The following is a 27960-nucleotide window of genomic DNA, read 5'->3' as shown; positions in this document are numbered from 1 at the left end:
CTCCCAGGCTGAGCCAAGTGTCCCTGCATAAACCCCAGGTTTCAAACAGTCAACTCATGCACTGAGCACAGGACCCAGTCCCACTGCCTGGATGCCTCCCAGACAGATCAAGCCAATCAACTCTCACCTATTCAGAGGGCCTGATCCAGTTGGGGGCCCCTCAGCCATTGGTTCATAGTTCATGTGTTTCCATTTGTTTGGCTATTTGTCCCTGTGCTTTATCCAACCTTGGTCTCAACAATTCTCGCTCATATAAACCCTCCTCTTTCTCGCCAATTGGACTCCCGGAGCTCTACCTGGGGCCTAGCCGTGGATCTCTGCATCCAGTTCCCTCAGTCATTGGATGGGGTTTCTAGCACAATTAGGGTGTTTGGCCATCCTACCACCAGAGTAGGTCAGTTCGGGCTGTCTCTCGACCATTGCCAGCAGTCTATTGTGGGGGTATCTTTGTGGATTTCTGTGGGCCTCTCTAACACTTTGCTTCTTCCTATTCTCATAATAAAGAAAAATAAAATAAAATAAAAATAAAAACAAACAAAAGAAAGAAAGAAATTAGCCATTATTGGGAAATAGGGTGAAAAAATACCAGAAAAGTGCAATTCCTAGAGAATAATACCTATTGATTAAAATAAAAATAAAGTCTAAAAGATAAAAAAAAGAAAAAGAAAAAAACAGGTAAAAATGAGTAACCTTCCCCTAAATAAATTCCACAGGGAATTGAATTTGTTTGACCATGATAGACAGAATAACCCAGAGTTCCTCAGGGGTGTAGATGATATTCTCTGGCCTTCATCATCATCCTTTTACTCCATTGCCACCAGATTTAGAAGTCCCCTGGCTCCCTTTGACCTTCAGGCAGTTAATCCTCAAGTGCTATGAATGTTCTTTGACAATTTCTTTATTAAACAGTGAGACCCTCACTTTTCAAGACTAATGCAATCTCTAGATTCAAGGACCCCAGTACCCCATTTCTTTCACAAAATAAACTGAAATAGTCCTTATCTAGCTATAGAAAAATTTCCTCTAACTTGGATCAAATATATGAAACATCTTATTGATTGTATTTTTTTACTTTTTTATTGCTCTAACAATACTCCATGACCAAGGCAGCTTATAGAAGAACACATTTAATTTGGTTTATGGTTTCAGAGGACTGAAAGGCAAAAGCATGGTGGAACAGGAACAGCTGAGAGGTCACATTTTGACCTGCACGCAAGAAGAATAAGAAGAGAGAGAGAGACCAGTGAGAATGACATGAGTTTCTGAGATTTCAAAGCCGCTCCCAGTGACATGTTTCCTCCAACGAGGTTGTATCTCCTTATCTTTCTCAAGCACTCCAACCTACTGGAGATCAAGTGTTTAAATATGTGAGCCTTTTGGGGCCATTATCATTTAAACCAGCCCATTGATTATTCTTCTCTTATTTCTTATGCACACACTGAATCAAGTTAGTTGATTGGGCATGTGGCTTTCCAGAACTTTATCCTTATAATGAACAATCACCCTTAGCTACAGGTACAACCTCTCCTCTAACTCTTACTTAGAGAGTAACACAGCATATATGCCAATTAAAGGATGATGAAAAGCCACAGTCAACACCAAGGAATATGGAAGCCAGAAAGACACCTTGTATTTTGGGAAATCTCCATTTACCTGAAGCATTTATGTCTCATGAGGCTGAAGACATCCAACATCCAAAAGAAAGAATCTGAAGGGGCACACTTTGAAATAATTTACCTCACCCTGCTCTTCTATCACAGAGAATGCCCTTTTGGGTGAAAGCCAGGTCAATAACTCTGCATTTTCTTCTCCATTGTAAGTCATCATGAGTCTTGATTCTGGCCATTTATGCTTGTGGTAGCCTGTAGAATGAGCTCTGGTTCTGTTCCCAGATCTCAGTGACTCTCTTCAGAGTCACTAATTTAACAAGGAATACCCAGTCCTGCCTGAGATGGGGATAGTCAAGTGATTTTTTAATTGGAGGTGTTCCCTTTCCTGACTCCCCAGCTCTCTCCATGTCTCTCTCATTGAACACAAAATGGAGTTCCTCTATTATGTAGTTTTGTTCCTGGACTGCCCTCTGCTTTGAAAGCACTTCTTGTTCTGTTTTGTTCTCTTTCACAACCCAAGTGACCTCTGATTCAAAGGTGTCTTTCAGTTCAGTTCAGTTCAGTTCAGTTCAGTCCGTTCATATTCAGTTATATAGTGTATTGTGGTGTCTGATTTATTTCAGAGCTCTGTGAGAATGGATAACCTGAACTCTCCTTTAGTTAATAAGTCCTCAGGAATGTACTGGAAAATTGTTGTGATGATGTTTATAACCCCATGAAAAAGAAGAAATTGATGCATTGTTGTAACAGAGTGAGATTTCTTTATGTTTTGGGCTTCAGGAGAAATGATCAATGAGTGTGCTATATATTATAACGCCAATTTAAAATGAGAGTTGTTTGCCAAGGCTTGGGGAAAAGGGAAATATATTAGGCCTACACAACAAACTGTCTTCTGACCTTTCAACCTTCACTTAAGGAAGTTTCATCTAAGCACTTAAAAGTTCTACATTGTTTGTGTCTAAGGGTGCTATCTGAACCACTGCAATTATTTTATGTTTACCTTTGACTCTAGAATTCCTGGAAAAAAAAGTCATTAGAACCCCTGTTTTTACATCTCTTGAGTGCTTGAAAATTTTCCTTAAGGGTTTTCTTTGCTCCAACATCTTGACATCTGTCATTTGCTCCACCCCCCCCCCCATCCTGTCATCACAGATCACATAGCAACCAGTGGACAACAGGAAGTGGAGACAAACCATACGGTGAGTCAGCAATGTCTTCCGATAAAATTGTTTAGAGACAGGGGCATGTGGCAATCAAGGGAAACTCAAGTTAGGTATGGTGGCACATGCTTGTGATCCCAAACAATGACAGATGGCAGATGTTACGAGACAGATAGAGACTCTGGAGAGACCACTCAATCTTTAGAGGACTGGCTGTTCTTCCAGGGGACCTGTGTCAAGTCCCAGCACTCACACTGTGATTCATAACTGCAGCTTCATTTCTAGGACACTTCTTTCTGGTGTCTATGGGCACTGCATACACCTAGACAAAACATGAAAATAAACAATAAAAACATTTTAGAAGGAAGGAACTTCAGAAATTATTTAGTCCAGAATTGCAAGAAGTGGGAAAACAGTCATGTTTCCATCCACTATCTTTTAATCTCCCTAGGCTCATTTCTAAGATGGAGCTCCATGTGAGACTGCAGTTAGGTGCTCAGAGTATCTCTGCTGCTTTGTGTCTTCCCAGCAGCATCAACCTTCCAAAGCATCTCCAGGGCTAAGGACAAATATGACTGGCCAAAGTAGACATCCCTTAATGCTGTGTAAATGGATAAGCTGAAGAGTGAATGAAATCCAGTGAGGAGGCACTAAGTGGGGAAAGAGTGAGCCTTCAGCCAGACTAATCTAGATGGGAACCATGAAACTACCAGGCCTATTTGCTGCTATTTTCTGGTCCTCAGTGTGATGAGGATATGGCAGTCATAGGTGAGGTTGGGGTAGATGTCATCTCTGTAAAAAAGTACTAAAGAGAATCTGAAACTAACACGAGATATACTGCTGGAGAAATGGGAGCCAGACGCCTGTGAGAGTACTTCCCTTTCCTGTGGAGATGAAGAAATAGCCATCATGTGATGAGGAATATTTGTCCTCCTAAGGCCACACCTTGTATTGCTTGTCCATACGACCAGACTCTCTGGCCCTGCTAATCACCATTGTAGCCACTGGAAGGAGATGCCATGACTATTGTCTTCATAGCCCTGTTCTATCTTGGTGAGATGTAATTTGTGGGAAGGGATACTGTGATTGGTGGTGGTGGTGGGGAACATGCCTCATAGCTAAACCCTGGGCCGTCAGGAAACCCAAGGGGAGCAGGAACCTGTGGGGAGGGGAGGATCTGCTCTGATTTGGAGGGCAAAACTCACACAGAGTATTCTCTTCCAGGGCTGACCCTGTTCTCCATGACCCATGTACCAGTAGGTGAGTGTGGGTCAGGAGGTTTCTTCTCCTGTGGACCAGGGGCCAATCCTGGGCAGGAAGGATAAAGAACAATAGTTGTGAACTATACTTGGGTTATACTCAGAGGTTCTTGGGGCTGAGGGATGAGATTAGAAGGCCAATGTCCTGGGATCAAGCTGTTGATTTCCTTGCAGAAGCTATTGGCAAGCCCACACTCAGAGCTCAACCAGGCTCTGTGATGACCAGGGGCATGCAAGTGACCATCTCATGTGAGGGGACCTCAAGTGCCCAGGAATACTATCTCTATAAAGAAGGCAGTCCAGATCCTTGGCAAACACAGACCCCTCTGGAGCCTGGAAATAAGGCCAAGTTCTTCTTCCCATCTATTCAAGAGAATCATGCGGGGAGATACCGCTGTTACTATAGGACCCACGTTGGCTGGTCAGAGCGCAGTGACTTTCTAGACTTGATGGTGACAGGTAAGTGAAAACCAGGGTCTCCATTACAAGGTTCTCTCCTTAGGAAAGAATCTTCCCTCTGGGATGTGTGAGAAGGCAAATCAAGGGGTGTTGGTTCATTTAACAGGATGCTCTCTTTTTTCCTAGGATTCTACAGAAAACCCAGCCTGTCAGCCCTGCCTAGCCCAGTGATGAGATTAGGAGGGAATGTGACCCTCCAGTGTGTCTCACAGCTTGGGTATGATAGGTTTGCTCTGACTAAGGAGGAACCACAGAAGTTTTCTTGGACCCTAGACTCACAGTACATATACTCTAATGGCAGTTTCCGGGCACTGTTCTCTGTGGGGCCTGTGACCTCCAGACAGCAGAGGACATTCAGATGCTATGGCTATTACCTGAGTAAACCCCAGGTGTGGTCAGAACCCAGTGACCCTCTGGAGTTCCTGGTGTCAGGTAAGGCAGCCCAGCTTGTCTATTGAAAGATATCGCCTCTGAAAAGGATCTAGGAGATCCAGGGCTCTCAATCCCATTGACACAGGGAATGAAGACAATAGGACCCAAGATACAGTAACTAAGGGAGGGAGGGCAGTGACAGTGAAACACGGGGTGTCTAGAAGATAGATTGGTCTTCATGTGACTCCAGTGTTCCTTCTGCTGTTCTGGGATCAACTCAATGATCTCCATATTATCATATAATAAATGAATAGATACGTATATGATAGGTGTATGTTATATTCATTATATGTGATTTTATGTACCTATAAATCTAGATCCTCATGTAAGAGGAAACAAGACATGAATCTTTCTGCATCTCATTTATTTGGTTTAACATATTGATCTCCAGTTGCACCCATTTTTTTTTACAATTTTCCTGCACAAAGAATATTTTCCTTCAAGTAAATATATTTGAAATTGCCTGGTAGCGTATAACTTACACATATAGATGTATAATTTTATTTGTGTTCACATGTATTTATAATTACAGAAATCTATCTATAAAATTGTATGATTATATATATATTTAACATTTTAGATGATTTCACATATTAGTGTTGGATTTAAATAATTTCTACCCATTTTATTCATTATCTCACTCTGTGCTTCTTTTATTTCCTCTAAAATTTGATCTCTGACTTTCATTTTTATTGTTATTATTATTATTGTTACACACCACACATGCACACACACATACACATATATGAACATCCTACGTCCTAGCTTGAGTTTCGTTGGATTCTTCCATTCTCTTCCTTTGTCTCCTAACAATTTTATCTGAAGACATCATAGATTCACCACATGGCTTGTCTCCACTTCTTTTTATTCACCAGTTTCTATCTGGTCTGGTTAGTTTGCTCTGGTCCTATGATGTGCAAGGGAGCAAGTGACTATGGAGTCCCTGTGGTCATTATGTAGGTCTTCTTTAGACACACATATTTTTGATATTTCATGGTTGTAGCTTTCATGTCATGTCTAGAAGACTCTATCGTGTAGCAGGAATCTTGTTCACTTGGCTCTTAGAAACTTTCTACATCACTTCCTCAATGTTCCTTTATTTTATATATATAGTTTGTGTTATAGAACATCCATTTGGACTAGGCACATTAATGCCACTTATTCTTGTTTTGACAAGTTGTGGATCTCTATAATCATCCCCATCTGTGGCAATAGAAACTTCTTTTACGAGGGGTAAGAGCTTTACTTGCTATGGGTATAAAGATTAATGTTTAGAATGCAGTTAGAAATCATATTGGTTTAGGAACATGGCAGTATTGGTTTCTTTTCTAGAGTCCATGGCCTCTCCAGGCATTGTGACAAGTAATGTATTTTTACATGCTTATTATTGGCCTATTATTTGATTTTTTAGGTTTGCTCTTTATTAGAACGCATCTGCATTCATGTACACAGTGAGCATATTTTTATGTCTTTGTGGTTGTATCATTTGTGTCATTAACAACTTGATGATTAGAGAGTGAGATGCTAAACAGAAGCATCCTGGGAACTGCTTGGGGTGACTGCAGGAAGAGAACCCCAGACTGTCACTATTTTGTGCACCAGGTATTCATGTGTCCCTGAGAACAAGAGTTTTGGGTTGGACTTTGGGTTTCCAGCTGGTGAATAGTTACAAAACAATCTCCAGGGAAATTAGCTTCCAGCATTCTATATTTCAGACTGAGCTGGAAGTACAGGAAGGCTCATTTATTCTGAACTGGGAGATCACACTTTTCCATCTCAGCTCTCTGGAATCAGATAAACTCTATTCCAAAGAGGTGCCTAGGCCAGAAGTTCTGAACTCAGCATAGTCAGGCTGAAGAAATCAAGCCAAAGAATAGGAGGAAGCTTGATACAGCACAGATTTTCATGATGTTGTGTGATGAGATTATTATGCATTTCTAGGAAATGAGAAGATGAAACTGGACAAAAAGAACTAATTCTCTTGAGCACTTCACACATCCAACATGTCTTTGTTTCTCAGGAGCACCTGAGACCACCAGACAACCACAAAACATGTCAGAAGCCATGACAGGTGAGTACGGAAAATTCTGGTTTGGGCATGACACAGAAGGTCAAATTCTATACTGAGGAGGGAGCCTCTCAGAGTAGAAATCCAGTTATCTTATGGTGGCTTTGGTTGGTCCTGATGTTTTTGTCAACAATTTCTAGTCTCACCAACCCAGGATCACACAGTGGAGAACCTCATCCGGATGGGCATGTCTGGCTTGATCCTCACACTTCTTGGGATTTTGCTCTATGAAGCTTGCCGCAGCCAGAGAAGAACCTTCACTGCATCCTAGAAGTGAAGAAGAGAGATAGCAACAGACCATGCATGGTGCCCACATAGGGGACGCAAATTTGAGGGTCTCTGGTGTTTTTTGTTTCAGTTTTTTTTTTGGGGGGGGTTGTTGTTTACATAGAATTCAATGTTTAATATCGGGAATCACTTGTGAGGAAAGATCCAGGAAGGAAATGTGTTTTGGGTGCAGGAATAGGCCTGGATGTTGGTGTGAACAGCTCTTCCACCACCACAGAAAGACTCTACCCTCTGCCTTGCTGTGGACTTTGAAGATTTTTCTTCCTTCCTTTGCAGTCTATGATATGGGGGAACCTGTTGTCCCAGCAGTGAGGTTTGAGTCTTTTCCTCTGTGTATCTTCTGCTTTCCCCCAGTCTCTTGTCATACTTTCCTTCATTATAAATTACCACATTCCCTATTTTCCATTACGAGCATCTGCTCTTTGTGGGTGTTGTTACTATGAACAAGGCATTTGACTCAGTACAAGATCAATAAAAAATGAGCACAAGTCAGATTCTAGAATGAAAAAATAACTGAATATCAATGATGCTCCTAAAAATCTATACTTTCAAACCATTATGTATTCATCCCAAACTCATCGTGAGAGTCTGACAATTTATGAAAAGTTGCTGTCTAGTGTTTAAAGTGACTATCTGGTTGGATGCAGTTGTTACTGTTTTCAGAATATCATTTTGTTAAACAAGCCCTGGTCTGTGACATTTGTTGATTGTTGTGTATAAACCTTTGCATCGTCACCTTGAAGTCCCAGCTTATTCCACCATACCAAGGTCAGCCTGCTCCATGCTAGAAACAACCCGAGGCGGCGATCACAGCAGACGTGGCAACCTTTGCCCTCCCTGACTGGTTCTGTGTGAGAAGGTTGGATACCAGCAAGCTATGATGTATATTTGCATTCTCACAATACAGGATATTTGTTTAGTCCTCAATTGATTATTGGAATATTTGAGATCCATGAAAAGGAGACCCCTATGCAGCCTAGCTGTTTTGTTAAGGTCAAGTGTGAACATTCCATTTTCACAGTCCCTTGATCTTGTTAATTGTGTGAAAACTGCAGTGAGGACTTGGGGCTCTGAAGACACAAAGCCCAATGCAGAAAAAAAAAAACGGGACACTGTAAAGAAGGAGATGGTGAGCATGAAGACTGAGGTTTCTGAGGTATTATCTTGATTAATGTGATTAATGTGGAAAGTCCCATTTTAACTGTGCTTGGGAATATTTTTGGGACAAGGGGGTGCTGGTATGTATAAAACGAAGAAAGTGAACTGAGCACCAACCTGTGTTCATTCATCCTTCTCTGCATCTTGTATGTGGATGTAGTGCTTCTGGCTGCTTCAAGTTTCTGTTGCCTTGGTTTCTCTTCTTTATCCTGGGGCTGTGAGCTATAAAAACCCTTTATCCTTTTAAGTTTCTTCCACTTCCCTGAGTATTTTATCATAGTAGCAGGGAAAGTAACAGAGAGGAGCATCATGACCCCCTCCTTTAACAATGTTCACACATTGACAACTGAGGCTTAGGTCAGTCTTGGGCAGTTAACCATAATTAGAGTTCATCGGTGTGATCTGACATTGTGTTCAGGAGACGGTATTTCACAGCACTACCCTTCATCCCTGACCTTTCTACTTCCACATTCCCTGAACCACTAAGAGGGGGATGGAGATGTGCTAATTAGGTCAAAGCACTCCACGGCCACTTACTCTCACGCTTTGACAAACTACCAGTTTGTACTCTCAATTGACTGTTACTGAGTGTATACAGAAATGTGTGATTAACACTGAGACTGGCACTAATCTATTCATATAAATATAACTAAGGCAGTTTGGCACCATGTGCATTTAGCCAAGTAAGAGTAGCAGATACGTCTCTAGGGCTTATAATGTGTCCTGAAGTGAATTTTTACCCATTTTTTTTATAGTACCATGCATGGATGCTTTCCTGTCGAACATACATCATGTACCAAAAGAAAGCAGTTAGCTATTTCTTTAACAGTCATGCACAAGCAGGCAGATGGAGGCCTTCTGGCAGGTATTATAGGACATAGGCATCATAGCTAGGTAGGACCATTGGCGACTTTCCTCCCTTAAAAGCCTACACAACACATTCCAGATTATGAAGCTAGTGAAAAGGAGGAAAATTTCAGGCCATTTTCAGCTTGATTTCTCCATATTACAAAACCAAAGTTTATGATATCTTCATCAATTGGGTTTAATTATTTGATGGGAAACCAAAATTGATTACAATACCCTGTATTCTTTTTTTTTACTAAGAGATTTTCTATTCATTTTACATATCAGCCACGGATTCCCCTGTCCTTCCTCCTCCCACCCCCAGTCTCCCCCCCCCGCATCCAACCCCCCATTTCCACCTCCTCCAAGGCAAGATTTCCCTTGGGGAGTCAGCAGAGCCTGGTACATTCAGTTGAGGCAGGTCCAAGCCACTCCTCCCTGCACCGAAGCTGAGCAAAGTGTCTCAGCATAGGCAGTAGATTCCAGAAAGCCAGCTCATACACTAAGGACAGGTCCCGGACTCACTGCCTGGGGGCCCCCTAAACAGTTCAAGCTAAACAGCTGTCTCACTTATCCAGAGGGCCTAGTCCAGTTCCATGGGGGCTTCTCAGCTATTGGTTCACAGTTCATGTGTTTCCACTAGTTTGGCTAGTTGTCTCTGTACTTTTACCAATCATGGTCTCAATATCTCTTGCTCATATATAATCCCTCCTCTCTCTCGCCAATTGGGCTCCTGGATCTCTGCCTGCAGCTTGGCTGTGCATCTCTGCATCTGCTTCCATCAGTCACTGGATGAGAGTCTATCATGACAGTTAGGGTGTTTGGCCATCCGATCACCAGAGTAGTTTAGATCAGGCACCCTCTCGACCATTGCCAGTAGTCTATAATAGAGTCATCTTTGTGGATTTCTGGGGACCTCTCTAGCACTCTGCTTCTTCCTATTCCCATGGAGTCTTCATTTATCATAATACCCCATGTTCTTGTGGTGGATGCTTCTAGGTTCTCCTTGACTGACAACTCTGACTCAGAAATACCTGGCTCTGAAATTCTGTTTAATAACCTGTTGCTTCTGAACATTACCAATCCATGTTGGGTGCTCCTGTCACAACTCTTTTTAAATCCTGTTTTTAATTATATTATAAAGTATGATGTTTCTGTACAGCTTTTCATTGATCTTTAGTTTTCTTAACCCACTTTATTGACTGTTTCTTACTTCGAGAATTGAAACCCAGATTTTAAAACTCCTCCAGGTCACCAGAACTGTAGATTCCTACAGTAACCCTGCAAGAAAGGGCACGAACATAATCCTACCCTAGGGCAGGAGCAGAGAGTTTATATTCTGCTCGTGGTTGATAAATTTTAAGTGTTATATTGTCTTAAATGGAAGCTAGTGACATTCCTCCAGTGAGCATCAGTGCCTGGAATGTTGAGACAGAATCTGCAGTGCCCGGTGAGGAGCTGTGCTCAGGACAGAAGGGTGGAGGAGGAAGGATCGGTGAGGTTCAGGTGAAGAAGGTCTATAAGGAGGGGAAGACTTTTCTGGCAATGAGGAAGTCAGATGAACACAATTACAGGAAACTAAAGCACAACCCAGGCCATAATGGGGGTGAGCTTCCTTCATTGGGTCTGCTAGGTCTTGTCAACATTTCCAGAAACCTCCTTCTCCTGTGATCTTCTGTCTTGTAATGATCCTATTCACTCCTTAGTCAACCCAGAAAGAGTGTGGTCTCCTTTAGCTCTTACTTTCCCACTATTACTTCTTCCAACAACTCTAGAAAATTCTGTCTTGAGATGTTCCTGTTGCTGTCCCCTGGCTGTGCTACCTGGAAAGGATACTCTGTAGCCTGTTGAGCAACCTGCAGGTTGCTCAGGGTACTCCAGGATTCTAGTTTTTGTGAGTTGTCACCCATTCTGGCATTGTATTTAGTGATTCACCTACCTTTCAGTTATTTTTATGCCTGTAAACAACCCCTTACTTTGATGTTCTCCTCACTTTGATCTATCATATTGTTCTCTATCTAGCATGAATAGATGTTTGTTCACAGCCCTCAGGAATAGTTTCATACAACAGGCTTCCCTATTAAGGTTCATATGCTGAAGTCTGGATTTCAAATATGGGTGTGTATGGTGGAAAGATCTCTAAGGTCATGCCTAAGTCAAGACACTCATATACATGTGAGTATCAACCTTCAAAGTTACTAATGTATCTCCCTGGGATCCTGATGAATTCTTACTGGAGTATATTGGCACTCAATTTAATGCCCACAATATAGTTTTTCTTTCTGTATCTGGACATTTCCTTTTAGTTCCTCTAGCATTTAGTGATACAGCAAACAGCATTCTCATCAGAGGATGAGCAGATTGGTTTATATTGGACTTATACCTTCCAAAATTATCAGCTAAGTTAACCATTTCTTTATAATGAAACAGTGTCAATTGTCAACTTAGAGAAAGAGAAAGCAAATTGATACTTATTGAAGGGGAAAATGAAGCTTGAGATTGGTATTTTCATGATCACTCAGTAGAATTAGTGATGGAAATGATACTTTGGAGTATCTGCTTGGGCTACTGGCAGCTCTTCTGCCAGGGATGGGTACAGTGTGACTTTCAAACCATTACTGACACCTACACATGAAAAAACTTGCCTGTGGATAAAAATATGAATTAATCTATTTTAGTTTCACTGTGGGCACAAGACTGTAAGATCAACTATCCCAGGACCCATGTACAGACAGAGCACAGGGCATACACAAGTACCTCTTGTAGCCATGATCCTACCACATACCACCAAGGAGGAATTCTTCATGCCAGGATCCTTCACAAGGGTAGGTCGAGGGACTGGACAATTGTTAGCCTCCTTTCTTAAACATGGAACCATCTGCATTTGGGGAACTTTAGTTTTCAGTTCTGTTTTTCAGCTCATGGGTTTCATGATCTTTACAGTTAGACCTAGTCAATGAACCATCTGCAAAACAGTAGAGCAGACAGGGGCCCTTTAATCATAACATTTACATAACCCAAACCACCTTGAATCCCAACTACAGTATAATACAGTCTAAAAGATAACCAGTCTTTGCACCATCATGTCAGAAGCACTCATAAACCCAAGAATATGCTGATAATGATGCTGATGTTAGACAATCGGAATCAGGCTGACACTCATAGTTGAGATACTATCAACATTTAAGTTGGGGTGGACATTTGTGGATGAACAGGCATTAAATCAAAATCTGCCTTCACAAATACCAGAAGGATTCTGAACAATGAAATAGGAACACCAAAGAGGTAAGACAGCTGAGAGGTTGTTCCTCATGCATGTTGGTAAGAAAAGGGTAACACATCTATAGGAGATTGTTGAGTAAAATAGCATCAAATCAAGAACCGTAAGAATACTGTATAGCCGGGTGGTGGTGGCGCATGCCTTTAATCCCAGCACTTGGGAGGCAGAGCCAGGTGGATCTCTGTGAGTTCGAGGCCAGCCTGGGCTACCAAGTGAGTCCCAGGAAAGGCGCAAAGCTACACAGAGAAACCCTGTCTCGAAAAACCAAAAAAAAAAAAAAAAAAAAGAAAGAAAAAAGAATACTGTATTTTCTTTCTTTTTTTGTGCCAATTATTTTTTAAAATTTATTTATTTATTTAATAATTTGATTTAATTTTACATATCAGCCACGGATTCCCCTGTCCTCCCTCCTCCCACCCCCCTGCCCTTCCCCCAGCCCACCCTCCATTCCCATCTTCTCCAGGGCAAGGACTCCCCTGGGGATTCACCTCAAACTGGTAGATTCAGTCCAGGCAGGTCCAGTCCCCTCCTCCCAGGCTGAGCAAAGTATCCCTGCATAGACCCCAGGTTCCAAACAGCCAGCTCATACACTAAGGACAGGTCCCAGTCCCACTGCCTGGGTGCCTCCCAAACAGTTCAAGCTCATCAACTGTCTCACTTATCCAGTGGGCCTGATCCAGTTGGGGGCTCCTCAGGTATTGGTTCATAGTTCATGTGTTTCCACTAGTTTGGCTATTTGTCCCTGTGCTTTTTCCAATCTTGGTCTCAACAATTCTTGCTCATACAATCCCTCCTCTTTCTCGACGATTGCATTCCTGGAGCTCCACCTGGGGCCTGGCCGTGGATCTCTGCATCCGCTTCCATCAGTCATTGGATGAGATTTCCAGCATGACAGTTAGGGTGTTTGGCCATCCTATCACCAGAATGGTCAGTTCAGGCTTTCTCTAGACCATTGCCAGTAGTCTATTGTGGGGGTATCTTTGAGGATTTCTGTGGACCTCTCTAGCACTTTGCTTCTTCCTATTCCCATGGGGTCTTCATTTATCATGGTATCTCTTTCCTTGTTCTCCCACTCTGTTCTTGATCCAGCTGGGATCTCCTGCTTCCCTAAGCTCTCTTTCCCTTGACCCTTGCCCTTCATTACCGCCCCCCCACATCCAGTTTGCTCATGTAGATCTCATCCATTTCTCTGTCATTGGGCGATCCCTGTGTCTTTCTTAGGGTCCTGTTTTCTAGGTAGCCTCCCTGGAGTAGTGAGTAGCAATCTAGTCATCTTTGTTTTACAACTAGTATCCTCCTATGAATGAGTACATACCATGTTTGTCCTTCTGAGTCTGGGTTACCTCACTCAGGATAATTTTTTCTAGATCCATCCATTTGCTTGCAAACCTAATGATGTCATTGTCTTTCTCAGATGAGTAGTACTCCAAGAATACTGTATTTTCTTCTCTGTCTCCCTGCAAGTCTCCTCCGTATTCACCCAGGAGAAATGAAGGATCAGGAGCTTAGTCTCCCCTTCTGGTCTGTACCCTTCCAGCAGCACCAACCTGCATCTTCCCTTTGGTAGAACACTGCTCTCCAGGCATGGCAATATTCTTGTCCTATTGAAGTCTCTGTAGCTCTGATTACACACAGGTGACCTGCACAATATTGGGCCCATCAGTATTCCTTCATGGTGTAGAGGCTCCTGAGGCTCTCCTTTTCCATCGTAACTATAGGCAGTTAAAAGTTGCAGGCAAAGATTTTTTTCAGAGATGTAATCACTGAAAAGTTCCCAATATTGGTGGGCATAGTGAAGCACATTGTTTTTAACAGTTGGGTGTGAGACTTGCTGGATCTCATCTGTTCTACATAGTGAGTTTCAGGATGGCCAGAGCTGTACAGTAAACAAACAAACAAACAAACAAAACACACCAAAAAACCCCTAAACATATTGACCACATGCTTCTAGGGAACCCCAATATATTTCATTGGTTCATCAGTTAGATTTGTGCATAGTCTTTTCTTTGTTTCTGTCACTGGGGTCTCATCTGCTATGAGTACACATATATATCCCCAAGGAAAGTTCATATAGTATCCTCAAAGCTTCTCCTGGTCAGGATAAGAAACTTGTCATGAGTTTGGTCTGGTTGACAGAGTGACAGAGAACCAAGAACAAACTCTGAGAGCAGTGAGCCCGCCTCAAGTGAAGATGTTGGCTCATAAGGACATCAGGTTTATATCAGGTTAAGTCCTGGTTTGTAGTGACTGCGAGCATTCACGTAGAAGTGGATGGTAACAATGGAGATGTTCTGCAGGAAGAGACCACAATCAGACTTGGGGTTGTAATCCCAGCCACCAGGAAGCTGAGGAGGAGGAATCTGAGACCGGCATGAGATTTAAGTGATTCTGTCTCAGAAACAAAAACAAAAAGTAAAGAACCAGGAAGAGACAAGTCGCATATTCTGCAGCCCAACCCTCCACAGCACTGGGGAAGTAAGAGTCAGGTGCCTGGAAAGAATAGTTCCTCTTCTTCCGGGGTGCTGGTATTACATCCTCATGACAGGAAGGAGAAGACACCCCGCACAGAACACCGACTTTGTTTCTTTCCATTTGGCGAAGAGACCAACTATCTGAAAACGTGTGGCAACTGGAAGATGCCATGATCATCTTTCTCACAGCCCTGCTGTATGTTGGTGAGATTTCAAGATGGGGAGGGAGAATTCTTGTCTGAAAGGGAATCCACCTCACAGCCATGCCTTGGCCCATCAGGAAGTCTCAGCAGCTTAGATGGCATCTGGAGGTGGAAGGCCTGCTCATATTTCTGTGTAAAGACAGGTGATTCTCTTTCAGGACTGTGTCTGGTCCTCAGGATCCCTGCACTGTCAGGTGAGTGTCTTCCCAGCTGTCCCAAATTGGACATCCTTTGTGGAGGATGTGGAGACTAATGGTCACTCCTGAATGGAGTAAATAGAGAACAGGAGGTGTGGGGTGATGCTGAGGATGCCTGAAGAGGTCTTGTGTGTGGCAGCTTGTATCTGAGGGGGAGATCTGAGGAACCAGCTATCAATTTTCTTGCAGGGGGCTTCTCTAAACCTACACTTAGAGCAGTTCCAAGAAATGTGGTAACCACTGGAAACCAGGTGACATTCTTCTGTCAAGGGCCCTTAGAGGCCAAGGAATATCGTCTCTGCAAAGAAGGAAGTCCAGATTGCTTGTTACCAACAACCCTTATAGAAACCGAGAACTTGGCCAAATTCTCTATCTCAACAGTTGAGTGGTACAATGCAGGCCAATACAGGTGTGAATATAACAGTACCAATGGCAAAAGAGAACGCAGTGACTACCTGGAGCTGGTAGTGACAGGTGAGAGGACCCCTCTACAACCCCAGCACCTTCTTTTAGGAAAGGAGAATGTCCACACTAGGACCCCATTTTTAGATATGTGAAGAGGGGACAATGCTTCTCATATGGGTCATATGGGCATATGAGGATACAGTAAACATTATTGAAATTAATAAATAAAGGATTCTGTCTGTGGGCAGATAGTCATCAGGAAGTGGACCTGGGAACTGTCATTATGTTGAAATTCAAGACTTGAATAAGCACAAGCTCATCTGAAGGTCTGTTCAAACACACTACAAATTCATGTATGCTTCTTGCCCTCTTCTCTCATAGGCATTCACAACAGCAGTGTGACCCTGTCAGCCCTTCCCAGCCCAGTGGTGACTTCTGGAGGAAATGTGACCGTTCAATGTGTGTCACAACATCCATATAACAGGTTCATTCTGATGAAGGAAGATGAGAAGTTCTTTCCGGCTTTGCCCTCACAGAAAATACACCCTGAGTCATTTGGAGCCCTGTTCACAGTGGGTCCTGTGACACCCAACCAGAGGTGGAGGTTCACATGCTATGGGTATTCCTTGAGCAGCCCCCAGATGTGGTCAGTTCCCAGTAGCGTCTTAGAGCTTCTGGTCTCAGGTAAGGAGCCCTAGGCTTTTCATGGACATTGCAACTGACACAGGATCCCAGGAAAGGACCTGGTACGTGGTGGGTGAATGGGAGCCAAGACTACTGGACCCAATGTCATAAAATGTGTGATACAGCTAGACTTGAGGTGTGGAAACTAGGGTTGATAGTAACAGTAGAACCTTAGATCCAGAGAAAAATGTGATCTTTATGTGTCCTTTTTCTATTGCAGATCAGATTACATGTCCCTGCAAAGGTGACCTTCTCTGTGATATTCTCCTAACAGATGCTCCTCCCTTTTTTCTACTTCTTTGCAGGGACCCTTCACAAACCCACCATCTGGGCTTATCCTGGCTCTGTGATCACCTCAAGGAGTCCTGTTACCATCTGGTGTCAGGCGACCCGAGAAACCCTCATCTATGTGATATATAAAGAGGGAAGCCCAGGACCCTGGGTCCAACAGACTCAAACAGACAACAACACTGAGGCAAAACTCCCCATTCCATCTGTGACACAAGTGCAGGCAGGACGATATCACTGTTACACTTACACCTCTGCTGGATGGTCAGAGCGCAGTGACACCTTAGAGCTGGTGGTGACAGGTGAGAAGACACCAGAAATCTTAACCCCAGATGTCACTCTCAAGAAAAGACTGCACTAACAGTACCTCCCATCAAAGGACAGCCTTGGGGGACAATTCAGGCTTTGTGATCCCCTTTAATTTTCCATGTGTGTTTCTTCTAGGAGTCTACAACAAACCCACCCTGTCAACCACGAAAAATCCTGTTGTTAACTTAAGAGGGTCTGTGACCCTCTCTTGTACCTCAAGTCAGAGATACGACTGGTTCATTTTAACTAAGATTGGTCAGAAGTTCTCCATCCCTCAGAGCTCAAGATACACACACACTGGGATGTTCCTGGCTGAGTTTCCAGTGGGTCCAGTGACCTCTAGCCAGAGGTGGAAGTTCAGATGCTATGGCTATTACACAAATAATTCTCAGGTGTGGTCAGAAGGGAGCGACCCCCTGGAGCTCCTGGTCTCAGGTGAGGAAGCCTCAGACTCTGTGGAATCACATTGCATCTGACACAGGTTCCTCATCGAGACCATAATGTGTGATAAGTCTGAGCATCCTGGGCTCCTGACATAATTGACACAGCATGCAGACTGTGGGAGTCACTGTACTGACTGAGGGGAGGGCAGAGTGAGATGAGATCTTGGGGGCTCATGAGACTGATTCTTCCCATGACATTACTGGTCCTTTTGCTATGTAGGAGTACATTTCAAGATCAGTAGCATGTTTGACTCTTACTGTGAAACTGCTCAAGTCCCACCTCTTTCCCACCTACTTTCTTATAGGAAACCTCAAGAAACCCACCCTCTGGGCTGAGCCAGACTCTGTCATCAGCACAGGGAATCCTGTGACCATCTGGTGTGAGGGGACCAAGGAAACCCAAATATATTTCCTGTATAAAGAAGGAAGTCCAGCACCCTGGTTCAGTCAAACTCCAAAAGGTCCTGGTAAAAAGGTCACGTTCTCCATAGCATCCATGGAAAAGCATCATGGAGGGCAATATCGCTGTTACTCTTATGAATCTACAGGGTGGACAGAGCACAGTGACTCCCTGGAGCTGGTGGTGACAGGTGAGAGGACACTAAGTGTCACAATCTTTGCCTCTGTCCACAGGAAATAGTCTTCCATAGGTGTGCTTCCATAGCCCATCTGCTGGATTCAGTGTTGGCTGTGTTTCACTTGACAGACTGCCTGCTCCTCTCCTAGGTGTTTACCATGGCAAACCTACTCTGTCAGCTTTGCCCAGCCCTGTGGTGACATCAGGTGGGAATGTGACCCTTCAGTGTATCTCATCCAAAGGATATGATGGGTTCATTTTGACTGGTGCTGATCTGAAGTTCTCCAGGTCCCAAAAGGCACAGTTTTTACACACTGGACAGTCCCAGGCTCTGTTTCCTCTGATCCTTGTGACATCCAGCACTCATGGGCCCTTCCAATGTTATGGAAACTATACAAATACCTCAAATGTGTGGTCAGAGGCCAGTGACCCTCTGGAGATACATGTCTCAGGTAAGAAAGTCCACATTCCCACAAGTGAGTGACACCAGACACTCTTTGTCATTAGTGCTGCTGCCTCAAGGTGGGATTGAGGCCATAACGGCTGAAGGGATCTCTTGATTCCTAAGGCCCAGAGTAGAAAAGGCCATGACACTTTCAAAGCATGATGGGATGTGGAATGTAACAAGAGCCAGGTGGATTAATTCCTGACTCTCTTCCTTCCAGGGCTGTCAAGGAAGCCCACTTTGCTGACCCCAAAAGTCCCTGTCCTGGCCCCTGGAGAGAACCTGACACTCAAGTGTTCCTCTGAGATAAGTTATGACAGATTTGCTCTGTTCAAAGAGCGGGGAAGTGACCTCACTCAAGTCTATGTTCATCAGCCCCAAGCTGGGTATTTTCATGCCAACTTCACCTTAGGCTCAGTGAATTTCTCCATTGGTGGTCGATATAGATGCCTTGGTGCACACAGCTTCTCCTCTGAGTGGTCAGCCCCCAGTGACCCTCTGGACATCATGATCACAGGTAAGCAATGTAGTGCAATTAGTATGGACCCATCTTGGCACAGACTCAGCTGGGATTCATCAAGATGATGGTGAGCATGTCAGGGATGAACAGGTCTAGGAGCAAGAGAGTGGAGAAAGGACTGTCTTTTACAATATAGAGACTAGGTTCTGAAAGAGGGGGGCTTAGAGCAATGACTGTAGCCCTTCAGTCACTTTTTTTTTTATCTTTAGGATACCTCCCTGTCACACCCAATCTCTCAGTGCATCCAGGGACCAATGTGTCCTCAGGAGAATATGTGACCCTGCTGTGTCAATCATCAGTTCAAGTGGACACATTCTTTCTGTTCAAGGAAGGTGCAGCTCATCCCTACATGCAACAAAGTTCAAAGTCTCGAGATCTACAATATGAGGCAGAATTCTTCATGAGTGCTGTGACCTCAGCCTTTGGGGGTTCTTACATATGCTTTGGTTCTAACAGCTCATCCCCTTACCTGTTGTCATACTCCAGTGTCCCCATCAAGATCATAGTCTCAGGTGAGGTGATTCTGACTTTTGTCAGCTCAGAAGGTTACCCAGGATAATTGACCTATGAAGCTTGTGGCTGGGATAGGATTAAGTTTATCCAAGGGAGGGTTATGAAAAGAGGGTCTCCTATGCAGAGATTTAGAATTGAACTGAGATTTCTCAATGACCATCTCACTCTCTTCTTGGGAACCTAGGAGATTCCAGGTAGGAAGCTGGGAGGTTCTGAAGAGGCTGCTGTGTAGACATAAGACTGAGAAGATATGAGATAGTTAGTGCAGGCTTCCACACATCATTCCCCCAACAAATTTCCCACAGTCTCCTCGGACCCAAAAATCCATTTCTATAGAGGTTTTAGATTTTTTTTTGTCTAGAAAAGTTGTTTCACCCTGAGTATGTGCAGATTCTCTGTCCCTATGAGTCTTCATTCCTTTATCAGCTTGTCTGATGACTAAGTTACTGAATGTGATGCAGAGACCCCAACATGGTCTCCAGAAACCCAGAGGCTCAGAAGCTAGGTTGCAATGAGGCATCCTGATGAAGAGTGATACTGTTGATCTGTCTTAGGCTAAAGTACATGAAAGAGGAGCAGGTGTCAATTGCCCTGATTTTCACCATCCAAGTGAGTCAGGCCATGAACACCAGCTCTTCATCCCTGTTCTGTCTGACAGCAGAGGTCTAAGCTAGAACTCTACTGCAGGGTGGGTCCAGCAGGGATAAAGCTAGTTATGTGGTTGGAAATTTCTTGTCTGGAGAGGTTGACATGTACTACTTGCTGTCTTGTGAGGTTCTTAGTTTCTACATATGTAAATGGAGAAGTCGTGGCAAAGACATTAAGTTCCTTTTAATTATGATCTCATCTATTTCACATACTTATAGAGAAAGATTCTAGAACCCTGTTCCACAATGGTTCTGCCCCATCTACATCTGTGCTTGAGACATTGTGTTGGGGTGTGGTACAGGGCTAGGACAAGACATTCAGGATCTTTCCTTCCAGTTCATGAGGTTTAGCTCCAGTGTAGGGAACAAAGTGGGAGGACAGATATCCTGGAATTAATCCTTAACTATGCACCATCCTTCAGGCTGATCTGGGGCAGGAAAACTGACTGAAAGTATTCAGAGATGGTTCTGTGTTGCATGGCTATGAGAATAAGATACAGCAAATACAAAGACCCAACATGGGGTACTCACACAGTAGGTTCTTCCTTCCTTCCTTCCTTCCTTCCCTCCTTCCTTCCTTCCTTCCTTCCTTCCTTCCTTCCTCCCTCCCTCCCTCCCTCCCTCCCTCTCTCTCTCTCTATCTCTCTTTTTTTCATTCATATAATGCATCCCAATTGCAGCTTCCCCTCCCTCCACTCATTCAAGTCCCCCCCCCACACACATCCACTCTGCTTCAGATTCACTACCTCTGCCCAGAAAAGAGCAGGCCACTGAGGGGCATCAATTGAACATGGCACAATACGATACCATAACATCAGGCATAGACAGTCACATCAACGTTAGGTGAGGTCACCCAACAGAAAGAAGAGCATCCTAAAGGCAGGCAAAAGTGTCAGATACACCTTCATCACTACTGTCAGAAGTCCCCCACAAAGCACCAAACCAACAACCATAATATATATGCAGGGGACCTAGTGCAGCTCCATGAAGACTATGATTGCTTCTTCATTCTCACACAGTCGATTCTCATTTACAGTTCCTCATTCATGATGTCCCTTGTCTCCTAGGACTGGCAACCTTTCAAAAGGCCGTGATCGGGGTTTCTGTGGCCTTCTTCCTACTGCTCTTCCTTCTCACCATCTCCCTTCTTCTGACACGCAGGCATCAGAAGAAAAATAGAAAGGGAGGTGAGTAGGGTGTGGGAAGCCTGGGTCTCAGTGGGGAGTGGGTCCCACTGTGGGCTATCTAAGCAGGGGCTCAGGGTACCAGCCTCAGTGAAAGCCCAGACTGGGACAGATCAGCTTAGAAACACTTCTGCAAAATCTGAACACAAAATGTTATCTGGAAACATGTGTAATATCCTGTATTGTATAGACTTTTTCAACTCCGGAAAGATTTTTAACATATAGGCAATGAGTTGTAAAGGTCCCTTCTAGTCCTCAAGGTGCTAGGTAAAGGGCTCCACAGCCTCTTGGCTGAGGCTCCTTCCTCTCTTGCAGTTCAGGCAAAGACTGACTTGCAACCTCCTGCAGATTCAGTAAACAGGGACAAAAGACTCCAGAACAGGTAACTCACACCCAGAACCATAGACCACATCTGCCCAACTTCACTCACTGACATTTATCTTTTTGTTTCTACCAGCTCCAGCCCAGCTCCTGCCAATCAGGAAGAAATTTTGTGTGAGAAAATGAGGGCCCAGGAGGGAGATGTCTGACATGTCAGCATAACAGGGCTGGTGGAGGGTCTGGGATACTGAACCCTCTTTATGTACCCTCACCCCACTACAAATTATCTTTCCATATCTGGGATATCGTAGGGGTCTGGGGAAGTGAGATGTCCTGGGAATCTGGCCAGGGGAAGACCTGCATGTTTTGTTATGACAGATACTACTGTGAAGGTCACACAACCTGCATACAGCATGGAGCTGGATGTCCTGGTGAGACTCTTGATTATCCACAATGCTAAGAACTTATGATCCAATATAATTGAAAAGCAGTCTCTGTTCTCCCCCCTTTCAGCCCTTAGTATCGTCCATAGCTGGCTCCTTGTTTCTTGAAGCACCTATATTGTGTATGCTATGATCTCCTTCTTTCTTTCTTTACTTTTGACAATATGGCCCCAACTTTCTGACTTCTAAACATATGTCTGATTTCTAGTGTGATTTTAAGGGCTCAGAAGAGAATACAAGGGTCATAAGTTGTAGCTGAATGGTAAAGTGATTACTTTAGATGTATAAGACCTTGGGTTTAAACTCTAGTGATAAAATTAACAAGTAAATGAACAGGAAACACAAGTAAAGGAGAACCATGTGCTTGAGAATGTGTGCACATGTGCTTAAGCACAAGCAGAAGACAGGGGTCCACATCCGGTGTCTTCTTCTATTTTTCCCCAACTCATTTTCTCTGATAGGCTCTTTTCATGTCCATGGTTCTATTTATTTGGAGGGATTGGTGCTACTGAGCACTGGGTACCAGTTGCTCCCTTAACATCACTTAGGTCCCAGGCATGTGAATTCTTGCTCAGCCTTCTTTTATGTGGCCACAAGGGATCAAACTCTGGTGCTTATGTTTGCATAGCAATCACTCTGCTGCTTGACTCCTCTCCCCAGCCCCCGTGTCTCCCTTTTGACCATGCTTCTGTAACGGCTGTAGATACAGTCGGGGACAGAACACTCTACCCACTGTGACAAGCTCAGATGGGAAATGATATTGAGATAAACTGAGTCTGAGCAGTGCAAAGTGTATGAGGGAAATATATTAGAGGATATGGGTTGAGTTATGTGAGACAGAGATGATCAGTGTGAATTTAAAGGGAGCGTGAAAGAAGCCTTCTGTGGAGAAGCCTGAGTAGAGTTTCATACAAACCTGTGATGAAGTTACACATCTAGGTATGGAGCATGGTAGATCCAAGTGTCCTTGGTGTAGGGACATTCTCTTTCCAAAAGAGGGAGGCAGTGGACAGGACATCCTTGTGTCAAGGTAATATTTCAGAAGCACAGACAAGTAACTGGCAGGCACTCAAAGTCCCTAGAAAGTCCCAGAAGACCCCATCAGCAACAGTTTAGTTTGATAAAAATGTCTGAAGTATCATTCTTGCTCCCTGTGGAAGTATGGGTGGAGAGCCTCTGGGAAACCAGGCCAACTCCCTTTGTTACATTGTCTCTCTGCTGCAGAGCCAACATGAGGAAGTCCCCTCCAAAGACTTGTATGCCCAAGTGAAGCCCTTGAGACTCAGAAGGACAGAGATCACCTCTTCTTCTCTCATGCCAAAGGAATTATTGGCCTCAAATGACACACAGTCAAAAAGAAATCAAGTGATAGATGAGCAGGTGGGTCCTGACTTCTCTAGTGCCCCATGCTCCCAGTGCCCAACATAGACCTTCTTCTACACTTTCCCACTGCAGGCTGCTACAACAGAGGAGCCACATGATGTGACCTATGCCCAGCTGTGCATCGTGACCCAGAGACAGGGACATGTGAACCTCCCACCTTCCAGGCAGAAAAGTCCAACCTGAGAACATACTCTGACCTCTACCAATCCAGGGAGATCCACACTCTGCATTCTGTGGGAGAGGGAGGACTCAGGGATGCCAGAAAACAAGATCTGTCTCAGGTGCACAGTCATAGTGCAGACATGACCAGTCTCTAGGAAATCCTGAGAAATTTGAGGACTCTGATTCTGTTGTCTCTGCATTTTATAAATAAGGCAAATGCTTTGTCAGTGACCAATGCATAAAATGAGGAAAGAAGAAAGGAATGAAGAAAGTTTTCTTTTTTGTGTTTTTCTTTTAATTTTTATTTTTGAGATTCCACTATAATTACAGCATTTTTCTCTTCCCTTCCTTCCCTCCAGACATTTCCATAGATCCTTCTCTACTCTCCTTCAAATTCAGGACCTTTTCCCTCTTGTTAACACATGTACGTATGAAGATACATCTAAAACATTTTAAACATGTTTACCTGAATATACACCTTTTGTCAATTATATCTCAATGAAGCTGAAATTTGAATGATGAAGTCACCTTAATAAAATGTAGCATGAACCAGAGTAATTCAGAACTGATCTGAACAAGCATGAATAAGGGTCCTGAAAATTGAGGAGTTGAGCGGGAAGACCTAGTCTAAGTTGCTTACAATGCTCTACCTGTTTACTTAGATAGTATTATATCATTCTGAGGTCTTTGATGTAGTTGAAGACTAGATAGCTATAATTATTTTCCTTGGTTATGATAAAAGATAAATTAGAAATAAACTTTAGACTAACAAATATAGGATAGATAGAATATTTTCATTAATTTTGCCAAATATAAATAGACTAGATATTGTAACTGTAATTCTTGCTTGAAAATTGTTTTGTTATATATAATTTTACTATGTTAAAGTTAAAACTTTACTTTTTGAAAAAAAAGAGAAAAGGGGAAATGCTGTGGATATCACTCTGTATGCTATGAATGTGTTGCTCTGATTGGTTGATAAATAAAATGATGATTGGCTAGTAGCCAGGCAGGAAGTATAGGCAGGATAAGCAAACAAGGAGAATTGTGGGAAGAGGAAGACTGAGTCAGTAGATGCCAGTGAGCCACCTAAGGAGCAGCATGTAAGGGCACACAGGTAAAGCCATGGAACATGTGGCAACATATAGATTAATAAAAATGGGTTAGTTTAAATGTAAGAACTTGTCAGGGGTAAGCCTGAGCTAATGACTGAACAGTTTTAATTAATATAAGCTTCTAAATGATTATTTTATAAGTGGCTACAGGGTCTGCAGGGCTGGGCAGGACCAAAAAAACCTCCACCTACACTAGTCTAAGAAATAAAGAGGAGAAAATCAATAGTTAGATGAGAGATATTGGAAAAGTTATGCCTTACACCACACAAATTTATTAAGAAACACACTATCTCATATACTATGAGCAGTAGGGAAAGGGGCAAGGTTAGCAGGGAGACAAGTCTGTTTTGTGAAAGAAACCATGGAGAACATCAGTCAGATCCGCTAGGATAAGAACCAAGCCCAGGAGGCAGAGTTCTATCCACAGACCTGCAGCCTCATCTCCTAGGAGGCAATGGCCCCAGCGTCAGACTGGCTTCATGTCTTATCTTGGATGAGTAGACAGAACTAAAGTTCCCTTTGTCCTTTCATCAGGGCCTCCTGGAAAGTCTGGGTTGTTATGGTTTCCTGGTCCAAACCATTAATAAATACAAAAAATGCCTTTCTAAATCAATGACCTCATTGCCATATTGAGACTACAGAAAGAGAGCAGCAACATATTCTATATTAGGAATAGGGGTGGACAAGATCATGATGGGGAAACCTACAGAGATGACCAAACCAAACTAGTGGGAACTCATGAACTTTAGACCAACAGCTGTGGAGTCTCCATGGGACTGGATTAGGCCCTCTACATGAACAAGACATTTGTGTAGCTTGATCTGTTTAAGGGGCCCTCTGACAGTGGGATCAGGATCCATCCCTGGTACATGAGCTGGCTTTTTGGAGCCCACTACCTATGGTGGGACACCTTGCAAAGCCTTGGTGCAGGGGGAGGGGTTTGAACCTGCCTCTACTGAATGGACCAGGCTCTACTGACTCCCCATGGAGGCCCTACCTTGTTGGAGAAGGGAATGGGAGGTGGGTTGGGTGGAAAGCTGGGGGGGCAGGAGGAGGGAAGAGAGGGGAATCTGTGGTTGGTATGTAAAAATGGATAAAAAATTTCTTAATAAAGAAAGTAAAAAAAAAGAAAGTAAAAAATGGAATACTTGGGAAAAGAAGGTGGTGGAGGGACCAGCAAGAGGAGGAAGATGGTACAAGAGGACTGGAAGGTTAAATGCCATCAGTGTAGTGAAACTTAGAATTGAGTACAATTTATGCATGTTAATAAAGACGGGAAAAACATAGTGCCCTCAGAACTTCAAAACAAAAAAAAAGGAATAGGGGTGGAAATGAAATGATCCCAGAAGAAGTTATAAGGTAAGAACACAGGCAGTCCCTGCTAAGTAGAAGATAGAAGCAGGTGAAACACTCATTTTAGCCCTCCCTGGGCTACACAGTGCTTTCAATGCCAGCACAAGAATGACATGCTGGCGTCGACTGTATGACTTAGATAATCCTTTTGTAGCTGTGTTGTATGCTTATCTTTAAAAATTAATGTTCTTTGTCAATGTCTTACAATCTTCGACTTGTATATAATGCATTTTGCCTATGCTCTCTCCACATCAATTTTTATATACCTCCCACTTCTTTAAAAATCCATCCCTTTGCAATGACTAAAGAGACTGCTCCATTTTGTGTTAGGCATCCATCTTGGTACTCCCTAGCTGTTAGTCTCTGACTCCAATCCCTCCCTGCAAGATAATTTCCCAGCAAGCCTGAATCAGTTGCCTCCAACCCATAAACGTATAGTGTGACCATCTACTTCTTACAATATTGCTAACTTCTTTTTGGCTTCTGTTACCTGCTTATATAGGCAGTCAAGGGCCGTTTTGAAGTTGCTTTGACTACTTAATTTTGGCAGAACAAAATGGCTCTGGATAGCTTGTGCAGAAACCAATGTTCATTCTACTTGTGGTTTTTGCCCTTAAAAATCCTCCCCTCATCCTCCTTTTCATGGCAGGCTGTAGGTTGGCTCAGAGATCATTGTCCTGCGAGCAGTAATCAGTAAACTGCTTAATTATAAGTGGATTGTCCATGGACTTTCCCAGGGGTCAGGAACTACATAACACCCTCTCTTCCCATCACTTTTCCATATTCATGTCTTTGGGATGTGATGTGTGACTCATTTAATCAGAGTCATATGTGTGACAGTTGGATTGGAACTATGGCCTTGAGTTTGGTGGGTGAGCAGTAGGTGCACAATAGAGGAAATGACTCTTTCCTTCTCTGAATCTACAGCTAGGAAGCAGTTTATCAGTGAGGGGTAATGGGTCTTCTGTAAACCGTCTCCTTCCATTCCTAGCTGTTCATCTTTTGCACTCATCAGCTTGTTGAGAGTTTTTTTTTTTAAATTGTAATGGCTGTGCGTTACTCAGCAGATGACATTTCAGCCCAGCGGTAGTGGCACATGCCTTTAATCCTAGCACTTGAGAGGCAGAGGCAGGAGGATGAGGGAAGGCCGTCACAGGTTGGAGGCCAGCCTGAGCCACTAAGTGAGTTTCAGGACAGCCAGGACTGTTACATGGAGGGTCCGAGCTTAATTTGCATGAAGCTATGTACTTAAGTTCCACCTGACCTAGGTGGTGTCTCTATCTAGAATTTACCTTAATTCAGGAGACTAACACGAGGTGGTCTGCAATGTTATTTGTCTGTCCTTGGATGTAGCTAAGGGAGATATCTGATTCCAGTGCTAAAAAGAGAGAAAAAGATGGGCCTGAGGGAAGGAAGCCTTTCCTGAGGCTGTTCTCCAAATACCTCAAATGTATATGTCCAAGAGTGAACAGTCCACTTTTAGCAATTCTTAGGGAAAAAGGTCAATTGGAAAACGATGAAGGCACATATGATATCCATAACAGAAGACAGCTGATATATAAAAGCCAAATAGCACCAAATGCTTCCTGAGATTTGGCTTCCTCTGAGGGAATTCCTTGATCCCTTCAGGTGGTGGCCTTGCCATAACCAGCTGAGTTTTTACATTATATTCCTGCGGCCCATAGCAGTTTACATCTGTTTCCCTGGAAGAATCAGACTCATGAGAGTCAGGGGTCC

General features: G+C 43.4%; 2 protein-coding genes across 2 annotated transcripts; both read left to right on the top strand.

The window, feature by feature from the left end:
• The first annotated feature begins 3715 nt into the window (after nt 1-3715).
• On the top strand, nt 3716-8240 carry LOC128094055 (leukocyte immunoglobulin-like receptor subfamily A member 5). Its single transcript, XM_052712118.1, has 6 exons — nt 3716-3823; nt 3995-4030; nt 4204-4488; nt 4615-4920; nt 6941-6991; nt 7129-8240. The coding sequence occupies exons 1-6, from the start codon at nt 3790-3792 to the stop codon at nt 7257-7259; spliced, it is 843 nt and encodes a 280-aa protein (XP_052568078.1). The 5' UTR covers nt 3716-3789; the 3' UTR covers nt 7260-8240.
• Nucleotides 8241-15104: 6864 nt separating this feature from the next.
• Nucleotides 15105-24309, top strand: LOC128094442 (leukocyte immunoglobulin-like receptor subfamily B member 3). Its single transcript, XM_052712836.1, has 16 exons — nt 15105-15235; nt 15393-15428; nt 15621-15905; nt 16218-16520; nt 16826-17110; nt 17253-17552; nt 17866-18150; nt 18287-18589; nt 18803-19099; nt 19312-19614; nt 21330-21449; nt 21762-21828; nt 21904-21941; nt 22146-22198; nt 23435-23590; nt 23666-24309. The coding sequence occupies exons 1-16, from the start codon at nt 15202-15204 to the stop codon at nt 23774-23776; spliced, it is 2976 nt and encodes a 991-aa protein (XP_052568796.1). The 5' UTR covers nt 15105-15201; the 3' UTR covers nt 23777-24309.
• The last annotated feature ends 3651 nt before the right edge of the window (nt 24310-27960 follow it).

Source organism: Peromyscus californicus, unplaced genomic scaffold (genome assembly GCF_007827085.1).
Source record: "Peromyscus californicus insignis strain IS unplaced genomic scaffold, ASM782708v3 Scaffold_4__1_contigs__length_199733344, whole genome shotgun sequence".
Taxonomy (NCBI): Eukaryota; Metazoa; Chordata; class Mammalia; order Rodentia; family Cricetidae; genus Peromyscus; species Peromyscus californicus.
This window is presented reverse-complemented; position numbering and strand designations above follow the sequence as displayed.